Source organism: Vitis vinifera, chromosome 3 (genome assembly GCF_030704535.1).
Source record: "Vitis vinifera cultivar Pinot Noir 40024 chromosome 3, ASM3070453v1".
NCBI lineage: Eukaryota > Viridiplantae > Streptophyta > Magnoliopsida > Vitales > Vitaceae > Vitis > Vitis vinifera.
The window spans coordinates 18,566,998-18,594,671 of NC_081807.1; the positions used below are offsets into that span (position 1 = coordinate 18,566,998).

At 35.4% G+C, this 27,674-nt stretch overlaps 1 protein-coding gene and 1 long non-coding RNA gene across 2 annotated transcripts; both read left to right on the top strand.

Moving 5' to 3' along the window:
- Positions 1-2,226: 2,226 nt before the first annotated feature.
- Positions 2,227-3,553, top strand: LOC132253570 (uncharacterized). The gene is made up of 2 exons (XR_009465430.1): positions 2,227-2,387; positions 3,359-3,553. It is a non-coding gene; the product is annotated as an uncharacterized LOC132253570 (long non-coding RNA).
- A 3,242-nt stretch (positions 3,554-6,795) lies between these two features.
- On the top strand, positions 6,796-21,220 carry LOC100265806 (peptidyl-prolyl isomerase FKBP12-like). The gene is given in 5 exon segments (NM_001281050.1): positions 6,796-6,901; positions 15,577-15,610; positions 15,737-15,798; positions 19,817-19,869; positions 20,921-21,220. Coding segments are annotated over 5 exon segments (339 nt in total). The 5' UTR covers positions 6,796-6,813; the 3' UTR covers positions 21,023-21,220.
- Positions 21,221-27,674: the final 6,454 nt, after the last annotated feature.

Below are 27,674 nucleotides of genomic sequence, written 5' to 3' on the forward strand. Positions count from 1 at the left end.
TCGTCCACACAAAAATCAACAAAACAATTGAATATTCAGGAATCGAACACACGGAAAAATCAAGTATGGGTAAGAATTCCAAGAGTGGCGAGAATCATACCTGGGCAGCCTTGGTTGCAATTGCTCTCTTCTCCAATTCCTTTGTGCTTCTCTTCACGACGATCCTCCCCCTCCAGACTCCAATACGTGCTCCGCCCACCAGAAAAATCCTTTTTCTCACATATATATCTTCCCTCGAGACCTAAATTTTTCCCCCAAAAGGAAAATTCTCCTCCTTCCTTTCTTCTTCTCTTCTCTTTTTTTTTTAAATCTTCCAATCAAAAGACAATCTTTCCAACTTCAAATTCCCCTCCAAAACCTTCCAAGAAGAGTCCCACCTTCCTTAAACTCCAATGGTAAGTTTCCTTGCAAAAACATGAAATTTTAGAAGTTAAATAATTGCATGGATAGATAAATAAGTAAATAAATTAGAAAATGGTAAAAATAATAAATAAATAAATAAGTTAAGGAAAATAATATAAAGAGGAAAATAAAATAAAATAGAATAAAAATAAACAAATTAACAAAAAATGGGCCCTACGAGCCATGCAAACAAGCAAGTCATACAAAAAGTGAGTCTAAAAGTGCCTAATGGGCCAAGTGTGCCTAAGTGGGCCTAGAACGGTGCCTAAAGGCCAAGTGTATCTAAAAGCTATCCTAAAAAAAGACAAGAAAAGCCTAAGTCTAAGTTAGGGCTGCCAGGGGTCACAATAAGGGATCAAATAATCCCTCAACCAAAGTCTCCGAGGTGACTCAGAAAAAGGTAAGTCGTACGAGTAGTAATGGGCCACCAAGGAACTACCGTGGAGCACTGGAAGTGAATTTAAAGACATGTGCTCAAGGGACAAAATTGAGGGTCTACAGGGTGTTTTAAAAAAATGGTGATATGCAGGGGATAGGGATTGAAGAAATGGATGAAGATGTGGGTGTGTGATAGGTATAGGAAGAATGAAGGTTAGATAGTGAGAGAAATGGTACGTGGGGGGTATGATGACGGGTTTTGTAAAGGTGATGGAATAGTTTGGCTTGTTGGGTAGTGAGGGGAGTGTCTCAATGGGTATGAAGAAATGGGTATGAATATGGGTAGGGGAATGTGGGCATGAAATGGGCATGAGTGAGAAATGGGCATAACGGTTGAAGTGGCCATGCAAGGCCATGCACACGGGATTTCCTGTTCATGGGAAACGACAGAAATGAAATGGAGGGGGTTATATGGCAAGGATGGGGACTGCAGCCAGGAGCAATTTCAACTCCAATATGACGAATCATGCATGAATCACTCTCACACCTGTTAGTTGTTATCTTTGGCCAGTCCTCCATTACTATCATCTTCACAATTAGAAAAAAAAAAAAAAAACCCATCTAGAACGAATGCAAATATTGATAATGAGAGAGAGACACGAAGCTTGAGTCTCCACCGATCACCATTGCAAGCATTGGCGCTACATCAAGAAGAACGTAGACTACAAGTGAGCTCGACGCGCTAGGAATATTCATGATTCTCTGAGTCATGATCTTAACCTTCTCCCCAAAACCAGTGACACGAAGCTTATTCCACATTTGAATAGTCAGAACGCTAACTGTAATGATCGGGTATTTTATGACACGTTAGCATTTTTAGTTTGAAAAGTCTTATTTTGTGTGATGGTTGAAAAGTCAAAAAGAAAAGTGTTTGGAGAACACGTGTCAATTTCGGATTGGTGAATTTCATTTTATTGTGTTGGTCAAATAGACGAGTTGAAATTTTATGTCATGTCAGTCTTAAGATAGAAAATTTCTTAAGACTTTAAAAATTGAAAATTTTCGGAAACGAAAAACGAAAACGAAAAAAAAAAATGAATTAATTAAAAATTAATTAGAATTAATTAAGAAAAATTAAATTAAATTGATGAATAATAAAATTGAGAAAAATTAGTTTTAGATTGATGTTAATAAATAAATTTGTGTGTTAAAAAAAAAAGAATTGGAAATCCAATAAAACAATTAGAATAAACAAAAGAAAAGTAAAAATAAAAGAAATAAATTTTTCTTTATGCAAATGGGCTTTTTGGGAGTGGCCCGTAAGTATGGATGGGAATAAAATCTTTGGGCCTTGGTTTTGGGCTTTAGTGGCTGGTAGTGGTAGGAATACAAAGGTGGGCTGTTAAAAAAAAAAAAAAAAAAAGGGAGAGAGAGAGAGAGGGGCTACTGTGCAGAAATTAGGTCACTCGCCAGATCTTTGACCGGCCGTTTGGACGGCCAAACGACCTCCGTTTCGGCCCAAATTCAGAGGAAGTGCTCTATTCGACTAGAGGAACAAGTCTACGGTGGCTGATTTCGTTTTTAACGGCCAAATTCTCAGATTTGTGGTAGGAGAAAACTAACCCTAAAACTCAAATTTAATGTATTTTTCATTCGAAAAAAATTATAAATCTGATAATTATGAGTTAAGTAGGTAATTGTGATGTTGTGTGAATTTTCTGGAATGATTTGAGATTTTTTCTGGATTTTTTGTAATTTCCGGAATTCTTTGTAATTGATAAATAATTATTTTAGGTTGTAAAAAATTGTTAAAAATGTAGGAAAATTTCGGAATTAGGGCAAGATTTCACATCTAGTGATTTATGAATTTTTGAAAACTGATTGGAATAATTGCGGTAATTTTATTGTGGAAAATTAGTTATTTCCAAATATTAGGAATTATTAGAAGTATTGAAAAATTTTGAAATTGTGATATAAATTCAAGTATGTTGATGTGTGAATTTCTGAAAATTTGTTGGTATATTTTCGGGAATTTTAAATGTGAAAATTTTATTTTATTGGGTTATTAAGAATGTTGAAATTATTGGAATTATAGAAATTATTGAGGAATTTTGGAATTTGTGGCATTCATTTGCATCATGGTTGTATGAAAAAAAAAAAAACTTTGTGAAAAGTGTATGAAATGGAAAAAAATAAAATAGTGATGAAAAGTGAAAGCCCGTGTGAGGCGAATTAAGAAGGGAGAGAGATCCCTAGGGTGAAAGACCCAAAAGTTTACCTCGGGAAGACTCCAAATGGGGAGTATATTTGGGTGCAGACGCGTATCCTTCGGTGAAAGCCCGAGAACGATAGTGCATTGTATGACTGTATGTTACACGTTCATATGCATTCATTTAATGATTGGATGTTGTGGGATTGAGTATAATGTTATATGTTAAATTGTGTGACTTGATTTATATTGGTAAATTGTTGTGTTTGGGTTATTGAAATATAGTAATCCCCCATTAACCCTTTGGGTGTTAGGCACCCTACTGAGCAATGTGGAAATGCTAACCCCTTTTTTTTTATATATTTTTAGATGTAGATATCACTCATGAGGATCCACAGGTGGAACAGTGAGGACTTCAGGATGCCCCTGGAGCGGTTTAGTGGAATGTGTTTTATTTTTTTTATTGTGTTTGTGGTATTGAGACCTTGTAAAAAGTGAATTATGGATAATGTAATAAGACCTTAATTTGATTAAGGGGATTTTTATGAAATTTTATTTTGGAATGCAATGATGTTTATTAAATTTTAATGTGTTTGAGTAAGATTTGAAATATTGTTAGTTGGTGAGAACCTAGTGGGACTTATATGTGAAAAAAAAAAAATTCATTTTAATTGACTGCCAACATGGAATAGGAGAAACCCTTAGGGTCAAACCTTTAACCTGGGGTCACGGGCCAAATATTAGGTCGCCCGGAATTTGGGTCGTGACACTAACCCAAGCACAGAAATTATCCCCCATTCAGTTTGTCTGTTGTAGCAGAATTCCCTTACCAACTTGTGTCGGCACTGTATGATCCTAGCAGAGAATGGTTGAGAACAAAAGAGCTACAATGTCCTCACGCTTCCTCTGTGATAACTCCAGGTTAAGTTCCCGTAACTAAAAAATCCCATATTTGCTCATTATAAACTTCCAAGACACTACCAGTTATGTCACATCGGGATTGCTACTACCGCTCCTTGATGATGTGAAACAACTCTTCAAGAGTCCTTGGATTTCCAGATGGACCACACCGGAATAGAGATCCTTTCATTTGCAACCAACATATTATTGTGGTCATCCAAGAAGACAAATGAGTTGAATATAATAGCTTTTGGGGATGAATTTTCTAACTTCAGCTTCAAGAACTGCCCCAGCCTTAGTACCGGATTTCATCCAACCAAGGATCTTGTCAAATTGCATGAGAACCCATCTGAGGTCTTTGTTCGATGCTCTTCTTAAAGGGATCACCAACTATGCATTTCAGAGTATCAATTCATCATTTTACGTACGAATATGGGCGACCCATTACAGCTACACTGTCCCAGCTTTAATAGACCCTATGGAAGCAAACTTTTTCACATCCACATAACTAGAAAAGGCGCTTCAGCTTCATGAAAGCTCGTTCTATAGCTTCTAATCATCTTGCATGGCTTTGTTCTAGATCCTCATTTTGTCTCTTCCTAAGAATGGCTGCAACACCATGCCCTCATATATGATTAGAGCTGCTGTTGGCTGGCTTTTCTGGCAGAAACCTTTGCATTCTCATAGTCTCCAGTTTTGTGAAGCTTCAGCGTGGAAACATTTTTCTCAGGGAATATCATTTTCATGAAGCCACCAGTGCTGCTAATCTCAGGTAGTAATACGCGGATCAAAGCTTCCCATAACCAGCTTCATGAGAGCAGAGAGGTGTGAAGGATGAATTTGCTTAAAAAAACAGGGTAAAAATGAGGAACCCAATGGATCATTAGGTAAAGCCTCGTTTCATGAGTGATGAACGGGTTATAAGTTGGTGGAATGAACAGGGAAGTCCACAATATAATTATCAGACATCCAATCCCAAAGAAGAATGCGGCCATTTACAGAGGAACAGAACAAGAGTATCAAAGAGAACCAAAACAGAGCATTTTGTGCAAATAACCACGTTCAACCAAAACCATACCTGTGACCCTTGATGTCCACAACAAGCAATAAAACCATACTCATAGATCGGTAGAAAATGAAGCAAGACATTAAGAAACGGAAACGTACCAAGTTCAAGGTAGCTTTACCTGAAAGTCTGCAGCACGACCTTTCTCTTCTTCTTCTTCTTCACTAGCAAGCTTTCTCTACCTAGCTAGCTTCACTCTCAGATCCTCCTCAAAAGCTCTCAAAATCCTTCTGTAACAAACAATAAAGTGAGTCCCATGATCTAGATTTGGTTCTCATTTATACATTTCAAATTTTATGCTTTATAGAACTTTTTTCTTTTGATTGTAATTCACCATGCTCTATGCTATCATGTACTTTATGGTTTCTTTGTGTCTATGTTAATATTTTATCCATCAATCAATTAATGGATTATCAAGAATGTCTAAATTTTAGTGGATATTGATTCATTTTGAGTTAAGTGGAGTAACCTGATCTCGAATTCATTCTCATTTTCTAGACCTTTTTCTTTATTAAAAATCATTTAAGATCCTTAATGTTTTTTCAGATTTTATTTTTTATTTTATTTTCTTTTTAAAAAATAAAAGAAGTGACAACTTGAAATGAAATAAAAATCAATTTTTTAAATAAATGTTTTCAAATAGAATAAAAAAACATTCTAGGCTACTATATCGACAAGGTCCAAAAGACAGGTATAGTAAAATAAATAGAATTATTATTATTTTTGTTCATTTAAGTACCACATAACATATTGGTAGTGTAAAAAATGCTTATCTATAAATAAACACTCAAATGGGAGTTAAGATAAAAGCGTATTTAATTAAATAATAATGAACTATGTTCAATTATATTGTAATATTGTTTAACAAGTTTTAATACATTTAATTATATTAAGTGATTAACAAATGCCTTTAGCTAAAGGCCTCAAATGATTATTTAAAAAATGGTGGAAGTTGATTTTAGATGAGAAGAGTGATGAGATATAATATGTTTTCTCCCTCCAAATCAACATGGAGAGGTGTAAATTAATCTTATATGAACAGTTGTGAAGATATTGCAAATATGTTTTTATTTTTTATTTTTTTATGATTGAGGAACCTTCTATGGTCAAGCTCGTAAGACTTTTCCATAAGGATCCAAACCTCAGAGTACTAATCATCCCGTAACAATGAACACTTGATAAATTTAAAGATTTTTCATAGAGATCCAAACCTCAGAGTACTAATCATCTCGTAACAACGGACACTTGAAAAATTCAAGGTATCATCAGTGACATGATTTGAACCTAGAACCATATGCCACTTAGGGAGATTGTACTTTTTAGTGACCAATTATGCTACCTTGATGGGTCAACTATTGCAAATATGTGGCATACTAAAATAGATAACTTGAAGAAAAATCAACAAATGAACATGAACTTGGATTGCAAATTCATCGATTTGGTCTCATACTCCTTTTCTCGGAATAAAACCTCAAGCTGAGTCCTGCCTACCACTCCTTTCTAACAAAGGAGAGTGCATCTTGTTACTTAGACTACACTCTTTTTTGAATGTGCACCCAACCCACAATCAACAAAATTTAATAAATTAATATATTTAAATAAAAGATGAAAATTTATATATTTATATAAAGAGATTAATTTTTCTATAATTATTTTTAATTTGAATTATATATCGTCATATTGATTGCGTTCAAACCATTAGTCAAAGAAAGGCCCATTTTCAAAGTATGGTATTTTCGTAGGATTTTATTGTCGTTAAGGGCGACGATTTTTGCGTCTTGGGCTGACGGCCCATATTGACAGGAGATATTATAAGTTTATAACCCTAAAGCAAAGAGGAACGAAGACGAAGCAGAAGATGGGAGTGGAGAAGGTGTTGTTGAGTGCCGGAACCGGTCCTAAGCCGGTACGCGGTCAGAACGTCACTGTCCACTGCACTGGATTTGGTTTTTCCCTTCTCTTGTCTCTCGTCTACTGTTGTTTGCTTGCTGAGAAAGTATTGATCGTGTTTAGTGTTGCTTGCTTTCTGATGAAGTAAAATGTTTTTTTCGCTATTTTTTTTAATGATTCGGAATCCATGAAATCACAATGTTCGTTCAATTGATCATAAAAGGAAGACGAAGCTATTCCCCGATCGGCGAACCTGCTTCTGTTTCCTCATCAGACAAAAGTGTTTTGTTTAAAGTAAATACATAAAATTAATATTTTGAATTGCTGAAGAATGATCTAATTTGTTAAATAATACTATGGTTTCTAATGCATTTGGGAATTCAAAAGACGAGGGGTCAGAAAGAAAATGAGAAAAAGCATGAAATAGGAGAAGAAGACATACTTTTCTCATAGAAGGGTTTGATTAACTTCTTGTTTTAAGTGCATTTGCCTTTTGATTAACTTCTTGCATCTTATGGGCGACCTTAACGCATTAATGAATATCTTTTTATGAACCTTTTGTTCGGGTGGTTAGGAATCCCCTTAGGGAAGGGGAGACTACCCTTCTAATGGGAAGCAATATTCAGCAAGAATAGTTTAGTAATTTTAGTATTTCATAGTTTTAGTTCAAGTCTGATTTTTATTTGTTAGAATTGATTTCAGTTGTTTATTTTTGTCTGATTTTTATTGTTTATCTTTTATTAATATTTCTATTTATTTTGCTTTATAATATGATAAATAAAAAGAGTTATATTCCTACTGGAAATAAAATCTTAGTCTTATTAGGAGAAGGAGTTCCACAAGTCTATATACACCTATGTTGTCTTTTAATTTTAGTGAAAAGAATTTATTGAGAATTTAGTAACCATATAGCTTCTTAAAGGTGTGATTTTGCCTTTCTTTGGTGTGATTACTTAGGAAACTTGGTGTGATTGTTAAGGATGTATATTCTTTTCTTTACACCTAGGTGCATTTGGTATGTGAGAATAAAAATGGTAATGGTGGTGAATCATAATACCATGTACAATAGAGAAATCAAAATCCTAGATAGAAGGATATTTATTTTCAATAACAATGAATTTTTTACTCCTATTCCCATTATACAAAAACAATCCAAACACATTAATGAATGAGCATAGAATTGATTTTCCATTCCCATTCTTTACTCTTAACCTTCAAAACGTGGCCTAAGTGTGATTGCTTAGAAATCCCTAGGGGTGCATTTGGTATAAAATTCATTATTATGGAAATCAGAACACACTCATTTAAGGATTTTGATTTTTTTCTTCTACATTGTATGCTAATTCACCTCCATTCTAATTTTTACTCCATTTCCTATTCTTAGGTACTAAACATACTCTAGGTGTAATTGCCTAGGAATCTTGGTGTGATTGCCTAAGATTCTTTTTTCTTTTGTCATCTTTGATCCTTTATCTCACTATACAGCAAAATAAGATCTTCTATAGTGCTAGAAATATAAAGAACCTGCATAACCTTGGTAGAGTTTTTTTGGGCTGTCCTTAAGATGAAGGCTTCATCTTCTCTTTTATTTGTTATTTTGTTTTTGGAGTAATCCACGTATACTTTCCTTGTACCTTGTTGCACCTCATTTCAGCTCTTTTGAAGTTAATTTTGACTTATCTATCAAAAATGATGAAAAAAGAAGGAGAATTCAGATAGATTACCCAATAAATTGAAGGCTTGAGGGATAAGTCATCACAAATTTTAGATCTTGATGCATAGCATTCTGGCCATGCATTTTTAGGCAAGTAAGTGCTCTTTGTAACTCTATAAAGAAATTCCTTTGAAGCTTCTCAATTTTTCTAGAAGTTGATCTAGGAATCAAACAAAGGGAGAGAAACTAATGAGAGAGAGCTAAGAGCTATTATGTAATCAAGACTCAATGCATAGCTCCTTCTTGTAAGGAAAAAAAAAAGTTTGTGTGGAGAAAAATTGTATTTATCATTCATATTTTAAAAGTATACAACCCTAGAATTACGTGCGACAACAAAAAAGAAAGAATAAGAAAAGAATTGGAAACTACCCTATTAAATATTTATACAAATAAAGGATTATATACATAATTATAACTATAATATATAACTATGGAAGATTTACAGCTATAATAATCTTCATATACAGTTGTGTATATGATTGTAATAATCTTCATGTATAGTTGTGTATATAGTTGTAATAATCTTCAATACTCCTTTTCAAGTTGGTGAAGAGATATTATCCATTCCCAACTTGATAATGATTTCTTGAAATTGGGAATTGATTGATCCTTTTGTTAAGATGACGACTAATTGACTTCTAGTGGACACATATGGTGTGCGGATTAAGTCACTATCCAACTTTTTCTTAATAGAATGTTTGTTTACTTCCACATGTTTGGTTATGTGATGTTGCATTGGGTTATAATCTTGAGCCAAAGCAACTCATAGATTCCTTGGGCCATTGCACGAAACTCTGCTACTACACTAGATCTTTCAACAACATTTTGTCTCTTACTCCTCTAGGTTACCAAGTTCTCTCCAAGAAAAGTGCAATATCTTGTGGTAGACTTCTAATTAATAATTGATCTTACATAATCTGCATCAGTACGAGCCTCCAATGATAGCTCAGTGCTTTTCTTAAACAAAATTCATTTTCTTGGAGTTGCTTTTAGGTAGTATAGGATTTTGTATACAACCTGTAGATGAACTTCCTTTAGGTTATGCATAAATTAACTCACTAGGCTAATTGCATAGGTTATGCTTGGTCACATATGTGAGAGGTGGATCAACCTACCAACCGATCTCTGGTACATATACTTGTCTATGGCTGCATCCTCACTTGCTTCTCCAAGCTTGTGATTCAAATCAATAGGTTTGTCAGCTGGTTTACATCTTGTTTTTCCTATCTCTTGTAATAAGTCAAGAACATGCTTTTGTGGGGAGACGAAAATTCTCTTTTTTGAGTGAGCCACTTCAATTCCTAAGAAATACTTTAGTCTTCCAAGCTCCTGTATTTCAAACTCTTTTCCTAAGCACAATTTCATTGCTTCTCTTTCTTCAAGATCATTTCCAATCACTATTATATCATCCACATAACCTAGTTGGGCAGTTACTCCCATTGAGGTTGAGTGTTTAACAAAGAAGGTGTGGTCATCGTGACTTTGTTTGTAGCCAACGTTTATCATGACTTTGGCAAGTCTTCCAAACCAATCTCGCGGAGATTGTTTTAGTCCATACAAAACTTTCTTCAATTTACATACTTTTTTTTCCTTCCAAGTGCATATTAAAATCAGGTGGAAGATCCATATAAATTTCTTCTCATAGTTTTAAAAGGCTCAAGGCGCACCAAGGCGCAAAGTAGTCCTGGAGCCTGAGGCGTAAGGCGCACCTAAGGCGCAGGCTTTAGTGAAGTGAGGCGGACCCTAATTTACTTATATATTTTCTCCTATTTTCCCCTATATATATATATATATATATATTTTTTTTTTTTTTTCCTCTTCTTCTTCACTTCTCCAGCACGGCTGAGGCTAGGGCACGATTGGGAGTGGTCTCGGGTTGAGAAAGACCAAAAAAAGGGGCTGGAATGGAGGAATAGGCTAAAACGGTGTCGTTTTGGCTTGTTTTTTTTTTTAAAAGGAACAGGGTCCAAAACGACGTCGTTTTGGACCCTTCCTTTTAAATTAAAAAGGGCCAAAACGACGCCGTTTGGTCCCACAAATTAAAAAAAGAAATTAGGGCTAAGAGTTCTGCAGCCCGACGGGAGGAGGAGGAAGAGGAAGAAGAAGAAGAAGAAGAAGAAGGAGAAGGAGAAGGAGAAGGAGAAGGAGAAAGAGGGGTGCGTACCTGGTCGGACCGTCGGAGACGACTCAGGCGAGCGCCTCGCGCCTTGCGCGCCTAAGCGGTGCCTTCCTGAAGGGGCGTCGCCTGCCTTCAGGAGAGGCGCCGGAGGGTGGCGTCGCGTCGCCCTGAGCCTAGGCGTGCCTTTCACAACTATGTTTCTTCTTTGAACTCTTAATGCAAAAACACATTTTTCACATCAAACTATTGTAATTCCTATTAAAATTGGGCAGCTAAAGAGAGTAAAACTCTCATAGTATTCATCTTGGCTACTGATGCGAAAGTTTCTTGGTAATCTACTCCATGTGTTTGAATATAGCCTTGGGCAATGAGCCTGGTTTTCTATATTTCCAGAGAACCGTCCACCTTGTACTTTACTATGAATTCCCACTTGTACCCCATTGGACTCTTCTCACTTGGTAACTCAACAACATCCCAAGTCCCATTCTTTTCAAGTGCTTCCATCTCAGCTCTCATGACTTGTTTCCACTCCTTGCCATTTGGTGCCTCAGATGAGGTCTTAGGTATGGACATGGTGTTTAGGCTGGTGAGAAATTTTTTATAAGATGATGATTATCTTTCATAGGACATAAAATGGGAAAGTGGATATAGAAGGTGTTGAGTACATGTTCTTGTGCCTTTTCTAATTGCAATGGGCAGATTTAGATCACTAATATCAATAAAATCAGGAGAAATCTTAGGAGAAAATGTATCATTTACTTCATAGGAAGTGGTCGATTCTGACTCTTGGACTTGCACAAGTTCAGTGATGGTTGCTTTCTTCCTTGAGTAAACCAAAGTTGGCCTTGTAGAATTGGAAACTTGTTTCCTCGAAAGTGGACTTGTAGATTTAGGAATTTGTGAGTGCCCATACACAAATGATTGTGATTGTGAGGCTTTAGACACAAATGGGGGCAAGTCAAGTAAGAAAAAATCTCCTATATTTGTATTTTCCATGAATGATGTCTCTCCTTGGAGATAAGGATGATTGAAGTAGCTTTCATGTTCAACAAAGGATACATCGTAAGAGACATAAAATTGTCAAATGGGTAGATGATAAGCATTTGTAACCTTTTGAGTAGATGAATGCCCCACAAAAATGCACTTAATTAGATCTAATTTCCCTCTGTTATGAGTGTGGATATGGATAAAAGAAATGCTACAAAAACCCTTTTGAACAAGATTGGTAGACATTGTAAAGTTTGGGAAGTATTTTGAAAAAATTTCCATTGGTCTTTTGAACCTCCAAAAATCTAGATGACCACTGATTTATAAGATGAGCAGCTATAAGTACTGCTTTCCCTTAATATGATTTAGAAACATTTTTTCTGAAACAAAAAAGCTCTTTTAATAGCAAGAAGATGACCATTTTTTCTTTCAGCAACCCCATTTTATTGGAGAGTAATGCAAGATGATTCATGGATAATACCTTCTTGTTGAAAATAAGGAAATATGACTTGATTGAAGTAATCCTTTGTCTTATCAGGCCTAAGCTTCTTAATTCCCACTTCAAATTGAGTTTTGACTATTTTGTAAAAATTAGGAAATACAACACTCAAATTTGATTTTTGTTTAAAAAGAAATAACCAAGTTACTCGAACACAGTCATCTATAAATGAGGCAAAAAACTTGAAATAGTAGGAATTGTTGTAGGACCTCAAATATCATTGTGGACTAATGCAGAAGGGATTGAAACTCTTTTGTTACTTATTGGAAAAGAAGCATGACGGTGCTTTGCAAGTTCACAAATATCACAATGTAATTTTTCTACATCAATTCCTTATAATAAAGGAAACATAATTTTAAGAATGCCAAATGATGGATGTTTAAGACGATGATGATGAAGCCAAATCTTATCTTTTGTTGTGGATGGGATTTTAGAAAGGAATGGTAAGTGTACCTGGTTCTCAGTCTTGTTTTGACCAAACGGTAGCTCAAGATAGTAAAGCCCATTATTTTCCCTAGCATGTCTAATCATCTTTCCCGTACCCATTCCTGAAATAGACAATGACAGGGATAAAAATTCGTATGAAAATTCAATTCTTTGGTAAGTTAATGAATGGAAATAAGATTGGTGGAAAGCTTAGGTACATGTATCACATTCTTCAAAACTATGGATTTATTCAGGTAAACTTCCCCTTGACTAGCCACGATGGCTAGAGAGCCATCAGCGGTGGCTATTTTCCATTTCTAGGACATGGGCTATAGGTACTCAATTTTTGTGAGGAATGAGTCATACGATCTATAGCTCTTGATTTGATGACCCAAGAGCTTAGGAAAGACATATCTGAGACACTAAAAGTAAGAGAAGAGATTCATCTGACTGAGTGAGAGAGCAAGCACCACTAGGACTCTTAAGGGTTCCTAGGAGATTCTTTAATTTTTCGATTTCTTCCTTGTTAAGCTCAAAATGTTCATTGCCAATAGAATTCACCCTCTTGTAAAGGGTTTTCATTGATTTGAGAGTTGGTGAAGGGTGCCTGCATCAGTCCCTTGTGTGTCTCGGCCTCTTGTAGTAGTTACACCAAATAGTGTCCTTGTTCATTGTTCTGGACAAGTCTGCCGTTGATAGAGGATTCACGTTGTTGGACTTGTCAACAATCTCAAATATGGTGGGTAGAATTTGGAAATAATTTTAGAGAAAAATATAGCAGAGTGCCTTTGAATGGCAATGAAGGCTGTTAAACTGGGTTTCAAAAAACAGAGGAAAGAGGGTACTACAACTTAGTAATAAAGGTTAAAAAGAAAAAGTCCCAAGGAGCCTAATTTAGCTCTAATGCCACGTGGTGAAGAATTATACTTCTCATTCATATTTTAAAAGTATACAACCCCAGAATTATATACAATAGCAAAAAAGAAAGAATCAGGAAAGAGTTGGAAACTACCATATTAAAGATCCCTGCAAATCAGGGATTATATACACAAATTTACACAGCTGGATATTCACACACACAGAACTATATATTACAGCTGTAATATACAACTTTGGAAGATTTACAGCTATGCGTACAACTGTAATAATCTTCATATGTAGCTGTGTATACAATTGGAATAATCTTTAACAAGCTGTAATAATCTTCAACAGTTTGTGCCTGTGCATTGGGCACGTATTAAAAGCAACTATGAGTTTCTCACAGCATGACATATATTAAAAGGACAAACATGGTGAGGACATTGTAAGAAAAATAACACACTGGCTGCAAAGAATTTTTAATTTCGAGGACAAAGATGGCGAAAACATTGCAAGAAAAATAATTTACTGGCTGTAGGGAAGTTCTAATTTTCAAATTATATTGCATTCAAATTAGTTTTTAGAAAATAAAAACACTGCAATTTGAGGTGGAAAGTAGTGTTCCAAGTTTATTATGGTAGGATTGAAGTCAAATAAGTTGTGTATGAGGTGCTTTATGACTCTTTGTGTTCTTATAGTCGTTTGTATTCCTAGTGTTGAATTAGGTCAATTTGGAATGTTTTATTTATCCCATTTTATTTTTATTTTTGTTTTATTTATTTAACTTATATCCTTCTTGATATACCAGCTATAGGGAAGATCTAATTCAAATTATATTGCATTTATAATTAGTTTTTAGTAACTGTTTTAAGTTGATTACTTCAGGATTTAAGTTAAATAAGCAGTTGCATATGAGGTGCTTTACGGCTCATGTTTTCTTATTGTGGTTTGTATTCCTACTGTGAAGTCTAGGTCAATTTGGAAAGGGGTGTTTTTTTTGTGTGCGCATGCTTGCACGTGCACTCGCACTTCTGTGTGCATGTGTTCTCCTGGAGCCTTTTGCAGTCTACTTAAGAAACTAGGGCTGATCTTTGTTTATTTAGAATGCATTTGGTCTAGGTCATAAACTGAGGGCATTGAATGCTGTTCTCCTTGGGAGGTGTTCTGGTCATTTAAAAATGTGTTTTCAAGGATTAATACTCTCTCTTGGTCACTTTCTTTGGAGTCTTATTATTGCTAAGCCTTCTTTGTTCCTTTTATGTTTAAAGCATATTTGGTCTATGCTATACTGATTATGATTAAATTATAATCATTTTCAAGTTACTGCAGTGTGACTTACCTTGATACTTCGGTTTATGTTCTATAAATAGTTACTTTCCATGTTTCTGCAGCCTGAAACTGGTTGAGTGACAAGTGTGAACTTTTCATGCTATTATAGCAGAGTGACTAAATGAGGGTTTTTATGTCTTTTGGAGTTAATTTACCAAGTCTAAATAAAAGTTTTGATTCATGGACTAGGGTTAATGATAAATCAATGAAAATATTTTTGAGGTTGGTTAAGGATTGATCAATGACCATTTTACTGCTTTGAAGCTCTTGGAAGGTGTGATTGCCTTATTTCTAAATGCGTGTAGGGAGCCGGAAGTGTGATTGACTATGTTTGTGCACATCCTTCTCTGTCTTGTTCTGCTCCTCTTATTGTCTTACCCCTCTCTCTCTCTCTCTCTCTGAAAATTAACCGCTTACTATTTGCGATTCAAACCATTTGCCAAACCCCTTTAAGATTCATATTGAACCTTGGTTCATTTGAAAATTATATGGGCATCCCTAGGAGCTAAATAGCAAAACTTAAGTTACTTGACACTATATTGGTGTATGATTATTTTTTTCTCCTGTGTAAGTTGGGTTTAATATACATTATTTTTTTCTACCTAGAAAACCAACCCCATGACCAGCCCACAATTCATGGGTCAATGCATGATTTTGAACCAAAACCAAGACCAAGATTATCCCACAGTCCAATATCCAACTATATATTATTGATTTTTGGTCAGGTGGTCCTTTTGTTGCATTTCAGTTTTATTATTTTGTGCTGCCCTCATTTTTATTATTATTATTATTGTTGCAGGAAAAAATGGTGATCTTTCTCAGAAGTTTTGGAGGTGAGGATTGCCTTTTTATGCACTTCATATCCTTGAAATTTGTAAAAGTGGACAGTAAAGGCTCTCTCCATTGGCATTTCTTTTCTGATAGTTGTCTTTCCTGGTTTGCTGTTTTGTTTATATTAGCACAAAGGATCCTGGGCAGAAGCCTTTCACATTTAAAATTGGCCAAGGTTCTGTTATAAAAGGTTAGTCTTTATTTTGGTTGGTTTCTGCTAAGTTGGCGTCCATAATTATATTACAAAAGAGACTATGTACATGGGGATGCCTTTTCTGTTGAATATCATCCCTTTATCATGAATGTCATCTGGTTTCTGGCATGAGACAAGAACTCGATATTCCAAATAGGTTGATGGTAGTGTTTGTTATATTTTACTAAATATCATTATGACTTTAAATTCCTCATGTTTTAAAGGGTTATTTGCAAAAATGTGCCCCTCATTAATTTTGCTGAGATATGACATCCTTTGGACAAGTTTTATCCCCCTTTCTTTTATTTCACTCTAAAAGCATCATTTTCCCCTTCATCTCAGTCTTTCTATCCACTTTACTCTCCCTTTAAACTCATTTATTTCTCTAGCTCTCCTACGAAGTCCTACCATAACTTCATCTCCAGTTGAGTCTCTCTCTCAATGCAATGATTTCATCTTCATCTCATTCACACCTGATGAAGTCCCCATGTTTCCTTTCTAGCTTACTCTCTTTGTTACACTATTAAGGCCCTTGTGCCTTTAGCTCATTCTCTTTCTATTTCAGTTGATGAAAATCTTAGAAGATTTGCTCTTATGTCATGATGTCCTACCTCGCTCTCTTATTTGATGATGTTCTCTCTTCTCATTGGGTTGAAGTTGCATTTATAAAGAACTTAATTGCGATTAAGTTTTCAATTAGAATGTTCATCTAAACTTAAATATGGATAAGTTTCATATACAAAGAATTTAAAACTCTTCTTAAGTTCTCATTCTAAATGTTTCATTTCAATCTGCTATTCAATTGATAAAGCAATATGTTGAAATTGAGACCTCTTAAATGAATTGAACTTGTTGATTCATGAAAATATTACATTTATAAAAAATAAATGATCAATTATGTGTGTACATCTATGGAAACACAAAATGGCCAATGCTTGTAGAAAAATGGTTAAAATAGGGGTGAATGGTGGAAATATGAGGATGGTTTATAAAGGAGGAGGTGGTAAAAAGTTTTCAGTCTTCTTTTTGCATCGGGGGATTAGAGACTGAGTATTGATAGAATGATTTTTGAAGCTTTGGGTAGAGAAGATTCAGGGTGTTTTGGAGACACTATTTTCTAAGGAGGTCTTTTTAGCCTTCTCCAGTTTGTGTGGGGATAAAGAAGCCCCAAGACCAAATGGCTCCTTTGGCCTTTGGGAAATTCAGTTGGGACTTTATGAGAAGTGAAGTAATGGGCTTTTTTAGGGAGTTTTATGAGCTAGGCTCTTTTAAGAGAAGTTTAAATGCTACTTGTATAGTCTTAGTCCCAAAAAAGGGAAGTACAAACAATGGGGGACTATACAATCTTCCAGCAAACATCCTAACTAATAGACTTAAAAAAGCGGTGGGAAAAAGTGGTCTCATTTTTCCAGCATTTATTTGTGGAGGATAGACAAATTTTGTATATGGTCCTCATAGCAAATGAAATTGTTGACTCTAGGATAAAAAGTGCCAGTATGGGATTCATATGTAAGTATGATATCTAGGATGCATTTGATCATGCCAATTGAGACTTCTTATTAGCCATTAAAAAAAAAAGGGGGGGGGGGGGGGGGGGGAGATTTGGCCCTAAGCGGATAAGATGGATTTAATGATGTATCTCTGTGGCTCGTTCCTCTGTACTAGTCAATGGAATGCCAATAGGCTTCTTCTAGAGTTATGGAAGCTTGAGATAGAATGATCCTTAGTCCCCACATCTCTTCATTTTAGCAATGGAGGCACTCGGAAGGAGGCTTCATCGCAGGGCTCTTAGTTAGTGGAAGAGGATGAGAGAGAATAGTGGTGTCCCATTTGTTATTTGATAATGATACTGTAATTCTCTATGAAGCCATAAAGGTTGAAATCTTGAGTTGGGTATTCATGTGGTTTGAGCCAATCTCATGTCTAAAGATCAATTTGGAGAAAAGTGAGTTGGTTTTTGTTGGGGGGTTGTCAATGTGGAAAGTCTAGTTAGAGTTTTAGGTTGAATGTGGGAGTTCTCCCCACTAGTTATATTGTAACAACCCTAGTTTTTAAGAACAATATTTTTGAAACTTCCCTTTTAATCACCTCCTTGCTAAGTAGGCACGAGCATCACCTCCTTGCTTGTCCTTTACCAAGCAACCAAGTGCATCACCTTCTTGCTTGTTCTTTTCCAAATAACCAAGTGCATCACCTTGTTGCTTCTCATTTACTAGACAAGCAAGGGCATCACCTTCGTGCTTGTCCTTTACTAAGCAATCAAGCACATCACCTTCTTGCTTGTCATTGCCAAGCATAAGGCGTCAAAATGCAAGCAACCTGCATGATGGGTCGGAATGCATGCAACCAAAAGGATACTAAGCCCCTATAACCATGTGACACCTAACTAGGCATGGTGACTTGTGGACTTGCTTCACCTACTTAAGAAGTTGCAAGGCTTAATGCTAACATGTCATCTCCATGCAAATCCTTTCCTCGGTGATCCATGCAACCAGTCATGTGCATGCTTCACCTAGTTAAGTAGCTGCATGGCTCTAAGACGTCACCATATGTCATCTCCATATAAATCATTTCTTCTTAAGCAATACCCTTAGGTAATCCATGCAACGAGTCACTAGTAAGTTTATTTGCTTTAGGTTCCCATCCACCCTTATAAATAGAGGTCTTCACTTACCAAGAAAGGAAAGAAAAGAAGTGCAAAAAAGCTTTTATAGTGTTGTTATTTTGAAAGTTGGGTTTTTTGAGTTGTCATAATGAAAGTATTGCGACAATTCCACTTTGGAATTCTTATTGTAAGTGATCTTATGATGCATGATTTTACTTGGTTTTAGAATTATATATTTTATGTTTATAATATTGTGTATATAATTTTTCAAATATAATGAGATATGATTCAACAATGTGTTGGTCAAATGCTATGTTTATAATGGTTATGTGCAAGGGTGCAACTTGAGCAAGTTGGCCCGATCCAACCCAATGTTTGGACGGGCTTGGGCAAATATTTTCAATACTTGGCTTGAGTTTGGGTTAAGTTTTTTCAACCCAAACTTAATTTGAGTTAGGTTTGGACCAAGGTTTGGACAACCTGAGTCTAACCTGAACCTGATTTAATATTTTTATAATATTTATAATGTTTTATTTTGTATAATAATATTCATTTTCTTTTTAAATTTTAAATAAAAATATCAAATTATAATTATATCATATACTTTTTCATTTTTTAGATAGATATCTATGTTTATTTTTAATTTTTTATTGTTATCTTTGAATTTTGTCTTATTTATTATTTAAATTTTGGTATAAATATATAGAATGAAGCAAAAGTTCCTTTATGGATTTTAAATCATGCAACTCAATCAACCTGATTGTAACTCAACCAACCCGAATTTAACTTGACCAACCCGAATTCAACCTAAGTTTAGAAAAATGAGGTTAGATTGGGTTTGGGTTGAGTATCTCAAGTTAGAGGTTAGGTTGGGTTGAGCTTGGATTGATTGTTTCTTAATTGGGGTTGAGCTTGGGTTACCAATGAACCTAACCAACCCACCCAAGTTGAAACAAGGATGCTCGAAGGTTGGGTGTTGGTGTTTGAAGCAAGGGCTGAAGAGATTAATTTTAATGTTTTAGACGTGATTGGTGGTAGGAATGAGAGGAGAAGAAACAAATATGGAAACAAACCAAAAAAAGGAACAACTGCAGATGGAAAAACAAACTGGTGTTCCCGCAAAGAAGGCCGATCTCAGAAAAAAATTTTAGTGGCAATGAAGGCCAAAAATTTTCCTACAGCTCTGATACCATAACAATGAAGAAGAATAGTTCATATTCCTCTACACTGAAAAGGGAATAATTATTGTTACCTAACTATACAATTCCTAAAATTCAGGGAGAAGATTGGATAATAAAGGAAAAAAGATCACAATATCAGAAACTAAAGTAAATTGAATACAAAATGTACAGCTCATTCCTAACTTTGTATTATGTTGACTTTCCAACACCACATTCTATCTATTTGCAGGATGGGATGAAGGTGTGATGGGAATGCAAGTGGGAGAAGTTGCTCGTCTGCAGGTATTATTTCATCCCTTGATTTGATTTCTGCTTTAAAGTCAGTCATTAGAGTTTAAATTGATATATTATTGAGAACATTGTATGAAGTGATACATGCACATATAAGGTTAAAGACTACTTTGAAAAAAATCTCATTGTGGAAAACAATTTATAAAGTAATGCATGTAAAGATCAACGAGGAGCTAATTTGGGAAAATCTCGAGGAGTACTAGTCTTGTTATTTTCCTTCTTTTTGGTCTCTTGGTTTTTTTTTTTTTTTGATAAGTAAACTAGAAATTCATAAAAGAAGAGACAAAAATCCACACAGCATACAGGTGGTATACAAGGCGGCTAAGGCCTCTAAAACAAAAAACCAAGAGAGACTCACCACCCCTTAAGTGGATGCTAACCACTCCAACAAGCCTATAAGGGAGAGAGACTCCTCACCTATATCTTTTTGGTCTCTTGTTTTTTGACTTATGTTTTAAGTTGTTAGGGATAATTGGATAATTTTTTTTGGGTGTGCTACTTCTAAGCAGTGTGGCAGATTTTCCAAATAATCAATGTGCTCAAGTAAATAGTGTTTGCTCCTTAAGCTTTGTTATCAAGTATTTTGCAAGGAATGAACAATGTAACAAACTATAAAACGGTTTTGGGAATATTATAAATAATTCTACAGCATGTATATGCCTTCCTTGGCACCCCTTTTTCCCTTCTCACCAACATTGGACATTTTTTTGCAGATTCTTGAACCCATGATTTAATGACCCATTATTTTTTGCTTTTTCTTTTTCAATCTCTCTTTCAATCTACCAATAGCTTCTTAATCCTTTATAATTTTTTCGTCCTTTAGCAGACTGAATTTTGAATTTTGAATTCTGAATTCTTCTAGACATTTTCATATCCTGGGTAGCTACCATGTTCATGATCCAATATTGATATGGTTGACAAAGTAGCAGTTTCCATAAATTGTGATAGCTATTGGTCCACTGTCAATTAGTGTGCTTTATTGAATGCCATGCATTGGAAGTCATTGATTATACATCTCAAAATGCTGTTTATGAACTTGCAGTGCTCTCCAGACTACGCCTATGGCCCTAATGGATTTCCAGCATGGGGAATACAACCTAACTCGGCTTTAGTTTTTGAGATTGAAGTCCTAAGCTTGCAGTGATTGCCATATTTGATTTGGTTTGGATGAGAAGCCTATGTGTGATATAGCTAATGAAATAAGACACATAAATGCTATGTTTCAACTGGAGGCCATGTTGCAGTGTTTCATTACCTTAGCTGCTTGTTTTAACTATATGGTGTTTCTGTACTTTGTTTAAACAATGAGCTACTGTTATATTATAATTGTTGGTTAGTCTTGGTATAGGTTCCTATGCCTGGGGCATCAGAAGTTGGCATTTAGTTGGCAACAAAAGCCAAGAGGAGCAAGACGGGACACATTTGAGCTTATGGATGCAGGAAGTTAGCTGTATATAATGGCTAAGAGCTTAACTCAGCCGTTGGTTAAATAAGGCGCCACCTAGGCATCCACAATAAGCACCTATGGGTTTCCCTAGAACAGTGGGCTTAATAGAGGGCTTTACGAAGTCTTTCCACCCAAATCTATTTTTATACAATTCTGTGTTTGGTCATTTAAAATTCGAGGAAAGTGCAAGAAAAAAAATAAAATAGTAAGAAAAAATGAAGGAAAAAAAAATTAAAGCTAATAAATTATTTTTATTTTTTTGAACTCATTTTATTATTATTTTTTGTATAAAGATTAAATAATTTAAAAATATATACATTTTTAATTAATATTTTATGCCTATATGATATTTTTAATTTAATAGAAAAGGTCAAAACATGTGTATTTTTTTGTCATAAAACTATAATCTACTAATTATGAAGAAATAAATATGCAAATCCACATACTGACCAATTTTTAGTTAATAATTGGTCAGTATCACTTTCTCTAAACTATAGCCATAGAATAAAACTAATAAAAATTTGATAGCAGCCATTTATCTTTGTTTGACTTTGTAAATACATCTATTCTGTAAGTTACTTTTTCATTTTTATTTTATGTGACATTGTATTCAATGGTTGGTTAATCAAGAGTCAATTTTACCCAAATTTCTAGTAGAGACCAAGTTGATTATGGCTAAAAGGGGTGTAATGATGATTTGTAGTACCTTCCTAGTAAGTATCATAACTCCTGAGATAGATTTAAGTTTTCCTAATGATTTAGGGCTTTGGCTTTCTTTGTTTACTTTTTCATTTAAAAATAAAATAAATTAAACGGTGACTGCAAAATTTTTTCAAGAATAAAAAATAAAAGGAAAATTTTAATCAAAAGGGACTTCATTGAGTCAAAATGCAAATGAAAAGTGTGAGTCTACACTTATTATGGTTTCAAAGCTTTGAAATGCTCTAACAAGCCTACAAGCCTACAATCCTACCTTTTCTTTCTCTTCATTTACGGTCCTCACATTCTCAACTACCATGAGTAGCTTTTGTTTAACCTAAAGCTTTCTCAATGTAGTTACTAACATTCCATCCTCAAACAACCTTGTTGTTATTAAAGTCTCCACCTAAATACCATTGAAACTTACCCCTATAAACTACACTTCATGGTTGGCTCAATTTGGTTATCCACTATTCGATTATGATCTCATATTTGTGGACAAAACCAATATTTGTCTCGCAAAAATAATCAAAGAAGACGATAAAGAAGTGTTAGCCCAAGGGTTCTCCCAATCGGGTTTTGATGATAACAAACCAATGGTTAAGTGACTAATTGGGTTGAATGATACAGAATTTGAGGTATAAATTCAGAAATTCATCAAAGGACCAAAGAGATACAAGATTGAGACTATTGAAAGACTTTTGATCATAGGAAACGAATGTAAGATGAATGCATGGGGTGCACTTAGGTTTTTTTTTTTTTCATACCTTTTCATGCATCTTTGAAAACTTGGTTTATTCGTTAAAATTCCAATTTCATTAAAACCCGAGTTTTATCAAATGTACTTTAGGCAAAACGCTTCAAAATTGGCATATTAATTTACCTAAAGATCTTGCCTAAGTGTTAGAAAAGAAAGAAATTAATAGGTTTTCAAGGCCAAAAGGTTGAACCGGTCAAGGCTTTGGCCAACCAACTCAACTGGTTGGGGAACCGGTCGACCGGTTGCCCTTGTCCAGTCGAGGTCCAGTCAAGGAGTACCAAAAACACTTTCTCTCATCCAGTAGCTTCCTCTTCTCGGTTGAGGTTTGGTCGAGGCAACGGTAACCTGCCAAAACATTAAATGCTCCAACAGCTAGTGAACCGGTCGACCCCTAGCTCGACTGATCGAGGCTGCCTTTTGCTTTTTTTGGCTCCCGAGCTTAGAAACCTATAAATTGAGAGCTCCACTTCATTTATGACATAGAGAACACTTGCAATCAATTGTCTACCTACCTGTTTTTTGCTTAAAAGCTCTCATTTCTTTCTTAGTGCATTAAACCATCACTTGCATATCTTTTAGTGCACCCTTGTGAGTCATCCTAGTTTTGTTTTGTATTTGAGCTATCTTTGAGCTAGGTTGAGGGATTCTTTATTGTACAACTTGAGTGTTAAAGCCTTTAAGAGGTTTGAATCTTGAAGAGATTGTGTAAGAGCCCATTGGAGCCGAAATCTAAGTGTAAAGAATTGGAAGCTTGGTTGAAGCTTTAAACTAGTGGAACCCTCACTCGGCTAGGAGATTGAGGAGAGTTGACGTAGGCAAGGAAGTGCCGAACCACTATAAAATCCGAGTTTGAATTCTCTAACTCTATCTCTTTATTTCTTGATTATATTGTGTTTGAATTTGTTGTGTTGAAATTTTTTTGAAAAACCCAATTCACCCCCCTCTTGGGAGTTTTTCTCATTTAAGCATAGCCTTTATTTTCTCAATTCGTATCAGAGCAAAGCCTTTTGTTTAAGACTTAATCGTCTAAGAGGAAATGACTATTCCATCAAGCTCATCTCAAACTGAAAATTTTACAAAACATAGAGCTCTATTTTTTACAGGAACCGACTATCCATATTGGAAAATTAGAATGACTTGGTATTTACAATCAACCGATTTATATGTATGGGACGTCATTGAAGATGACCTAGCTTTTCCTACAAAACCAGTTGATGGAGCCTTGGTTCCAAAACCCAAGCAAGAATGGAATGAGCTTGATATAAGAAATTTTCAATTAACTCCTAAGGTCGTTTTTACTTTGCAATGTGCTATGGATAGAAATGAATATAATAGATTATGCCAATATAAATCGGCTAAAGAAATTTGGAGATTGCTTGAAACAACTCATGAAGGAACAAATCAAGTGAAAGAGTAAAAAATAAATATACTTGTTCATAACTATGAATTGTTTGTGATGAAAGAAAATGAGACTATTGTTGAGATGATTACTAGGTTCACTGACATTGTCAATGGTCTTGAATCTTTAGGAAAAACCTACAAGGAATCAGAAAAAGTGATGAAGATATTGAGGTTACTCCCATCAAAGTGGCATACAAAGGTCACCGCAATTCAAGAAGCAAAAGACTTGACCAAGTTACCTATGGAGGAGCTCATAGGGTCATTAATGACATATGAGATCAATTTGGCAAAGAAGTTACAAGATGGTGAAGACAAAAAGAAGAAGAGCATAGCTTTCAAAGCTACAACTAAGGAAGAAGAAGATGTTGAAAAAGAAAAACCAAGTGAAGAAAATGATGATTTAGCCCTCATCACAAGAAAGCTCAACAAATACATGAGGGGTGAAAGGTTTAAAGGAAGAAAGTTCACCTCTAGAAGAGACTTTTCTAAAAAGGAATCTTCATCTCATGGTGACAAGGACAAATGGGAAGAGAAAAGAGATTTGATGTGTTTCAAATGCAAAAAATCGGGACACATTAAATATGATTGTCTTCTCTATAAAAGTGAAGCCAAGAGAAGAATGAAGAAGGCAATGATGGCCACTTGGAGTGAAAGTGAAGAATCCTCCGAAGAAGAAAAGGAGAAAGAAGTGGCAAACATGTGCTTCATGGCAATAGATGAACTTGATGAGGTAAACTCTAATTTTAGTGATGAAGATATGCATGATGTTTTTGAAGAATTATATGAGAATTTTGAAAAAATTAGTTTGAAAAATAATTCTCTCAAAAAGAAAATTCAAGAACTTGAAGAAGTGAAAGAAAAATTTTCAATTGTTGAAATTTCTAAATCCCATATTGAAAAAGAAAATGAATTTTTGAGAAATGAAAATGAGATTTTGAAAAAGAAAAATGAATGGTTGACCTCCTTTCTTTCAATTTTTTCTTGTGGACAAAAATCTTTTGAAATGATTTTAGCTAGCCAAAAATGTGTTTTTGACAAACAAAGGCTAAGATTCAAATCTTCAAAAAATCAAAAGTATTTTAAAAACTACTTTGTAAAAGAATCCTCAAGTGCAAGTCCTTCTACTACTTGCAACTTTTGTGGAAGGGGAGGGCACATTAGTAGTACATGTCCCTTAAGAAATGGTTCTGAAAAGAATTCAAATGCAAAAGCTAAAAAGGTTTGAATTGAAAAATTCAAGGTCACTAACCCTCAAGGACCCAAAAAGATATGGGTACCTAAATCAACTTGAATTTTATTTTGTAGGGTTCAAAGAAGGATAAGTGGTTCTTGGATAGTGGATGCTCAAGACACATAACCGGGGATGAATCCAAGTTTGCTTTCCTTACAAAGATAAATGGAGGATATGTCACCTTTGGAAACAATGCAAAATGAAGGATCATTGGTCAAGGTGTGGACCCTTACCCGATCCACCAACCAGCGCGACTCGCTATTTTTTTTAAAAAAAAGAGTAAAAGGGAAAGCTGATTTTCGAGTTTTGAAAAATTCGTCCTAGTGAGGAACGGTTTTGTTTGGAGTCACCACTTACTTTTTATTTTTATTTTTAAATGGGGAAAATTTAAGTAAGAACAAAAACCCCAGCATGACTCTAATTAGGAAAAAATGGTCTGCGAAAACTAGATTCTAGGTTCGGGGATCAGGTTACCTATCGGGAAGGTACCTCACGGGAGGTAGCACCCCTCTAGGCCCGGAACTCGGTCTCTACTAATGAACTGGGTATATGGGAGCATATGAGTCAAAGATCAAACAAACCTTAGGCTAAACAAATGACATGAATCACATAGACCCGCCTAGTATTTAGCATGCACATACACTCAACAAGTAAAAATCAGAGTGCATACCTGGGGTTCCCAGCCATGCGTTGCAAGGAAAAGATGAGGCAAAAAACACAAGCATGTAGTAGGCATTCATGATCAAGCATCAAAGTTCATGCTTAAAGAGGAAGTGTATGGAAATGACGACACCCAATTATTTATTTCCTTACACATTCCCTCAAACAACAATTCACCAATCTCCAACATCAAATCAAACCAAACTTACCTAACCCCCAATGCCTCTAGCTCTAAAGCGGGTCTATTCTGATTCAGTTCAAAGCCCATTTAAAACTATAAAAGAGGCCCACAAGTGCCTCGGAACCTAAGGGCTCAAGCCATAACAAAAATAGGGGTCAAAACATACTAAAACAGGGCTGATCATGCAGAGACTGTTTGACCGGTTCCTGACCGGTTCAACCAGTTGAGAAAAAATTCTGAAATTTTAATAGTAGATTCCCCAAAGAATAAAGAATCCAACTAAGGCAACGTCGCTCAATTCCGAGCCCGGATGAGGGAAAACTGATCAAAACAAGGCAACACGTTTATAAAACAAGGCTGGATATGCAGGACCTGTTGAACTGGTTGAGAAAATTCTGAAATTTTAACAGTAGATTTCCCAAAGAATAAATAATACAACAAAAGCAACGGTGCTCAATTCCGAGCCTGGATGAGGGAGAACCGATCAAAACAAGGCAACACATTTATAAAATAGGGATGGACATGCAGGACTTGTTGAACCGGTTGAGAAATTTTTTGAAATTTTAACAGTAAATTCCCCAAAGAATAAAGAATCCAAAAAAAGTAACGACGCTCAATTTCGAGCCCGGATGAGGGAGAACCGGTCAAAACAAGGCAATGCGTTTATAAAATAGGAGAATGATTCAAAATAGATTTTTAACATGAAAAAAATCAAACGGGATCAATGGCGTCAACTGAGTGAAGATCATGGAAAACACACAAAGAACCAATTTCAACATAACAATTTGTGGCCCTTTTCATCCACACCAATCAATAAAGCATTAATCATTCTAGAACGATCAGAAAGAGGAACCAAATGCAAGCAAGAGTTCCGTGAGGAACCAGAAACGTACTTGAAGAACCTGCCTTTGAGAGGTGCTCCTTTAGCTTGCAAAACTTCTCCAAACGTATCCGAGACCCCTAAAAGTCTGAGGACCTCTTCACTCCACTCCCTCAGACCACTCACGAAAAGAAACCCTCCAAAAACCTCTTATAAAATTCCTCCCCCACGATTCCACAGAGTCCCCACTCTTAGAAAAAAGAAGAAGTCCCTTCAAATTTGATTTTTTTCCTCTTTTATAGTCCCAGACCTCCAGCCATCAAAGCCTCTTCATTTTTCTCTCCTTCAAGCTCTAGAAAGAGCTCCAATCAGTCTTGGAATCAGCTTCCCTATTAACTCCCATCCTGATTTTCCATGCAAGCTGACTATCTTAAGCTTTCAACTTGCTTCCCCACCAAGGATCCATATGGATTCATAGTGGGCTGCAAGGAATCCGAAATAAAGCCCAAAATGGATCCAAAATACAGCCCAAAAACTGATCTGGAGCCCATAGGCCCAAGCCATGTAGGAATTGGGCTCCAAAATCACCAAAATCAG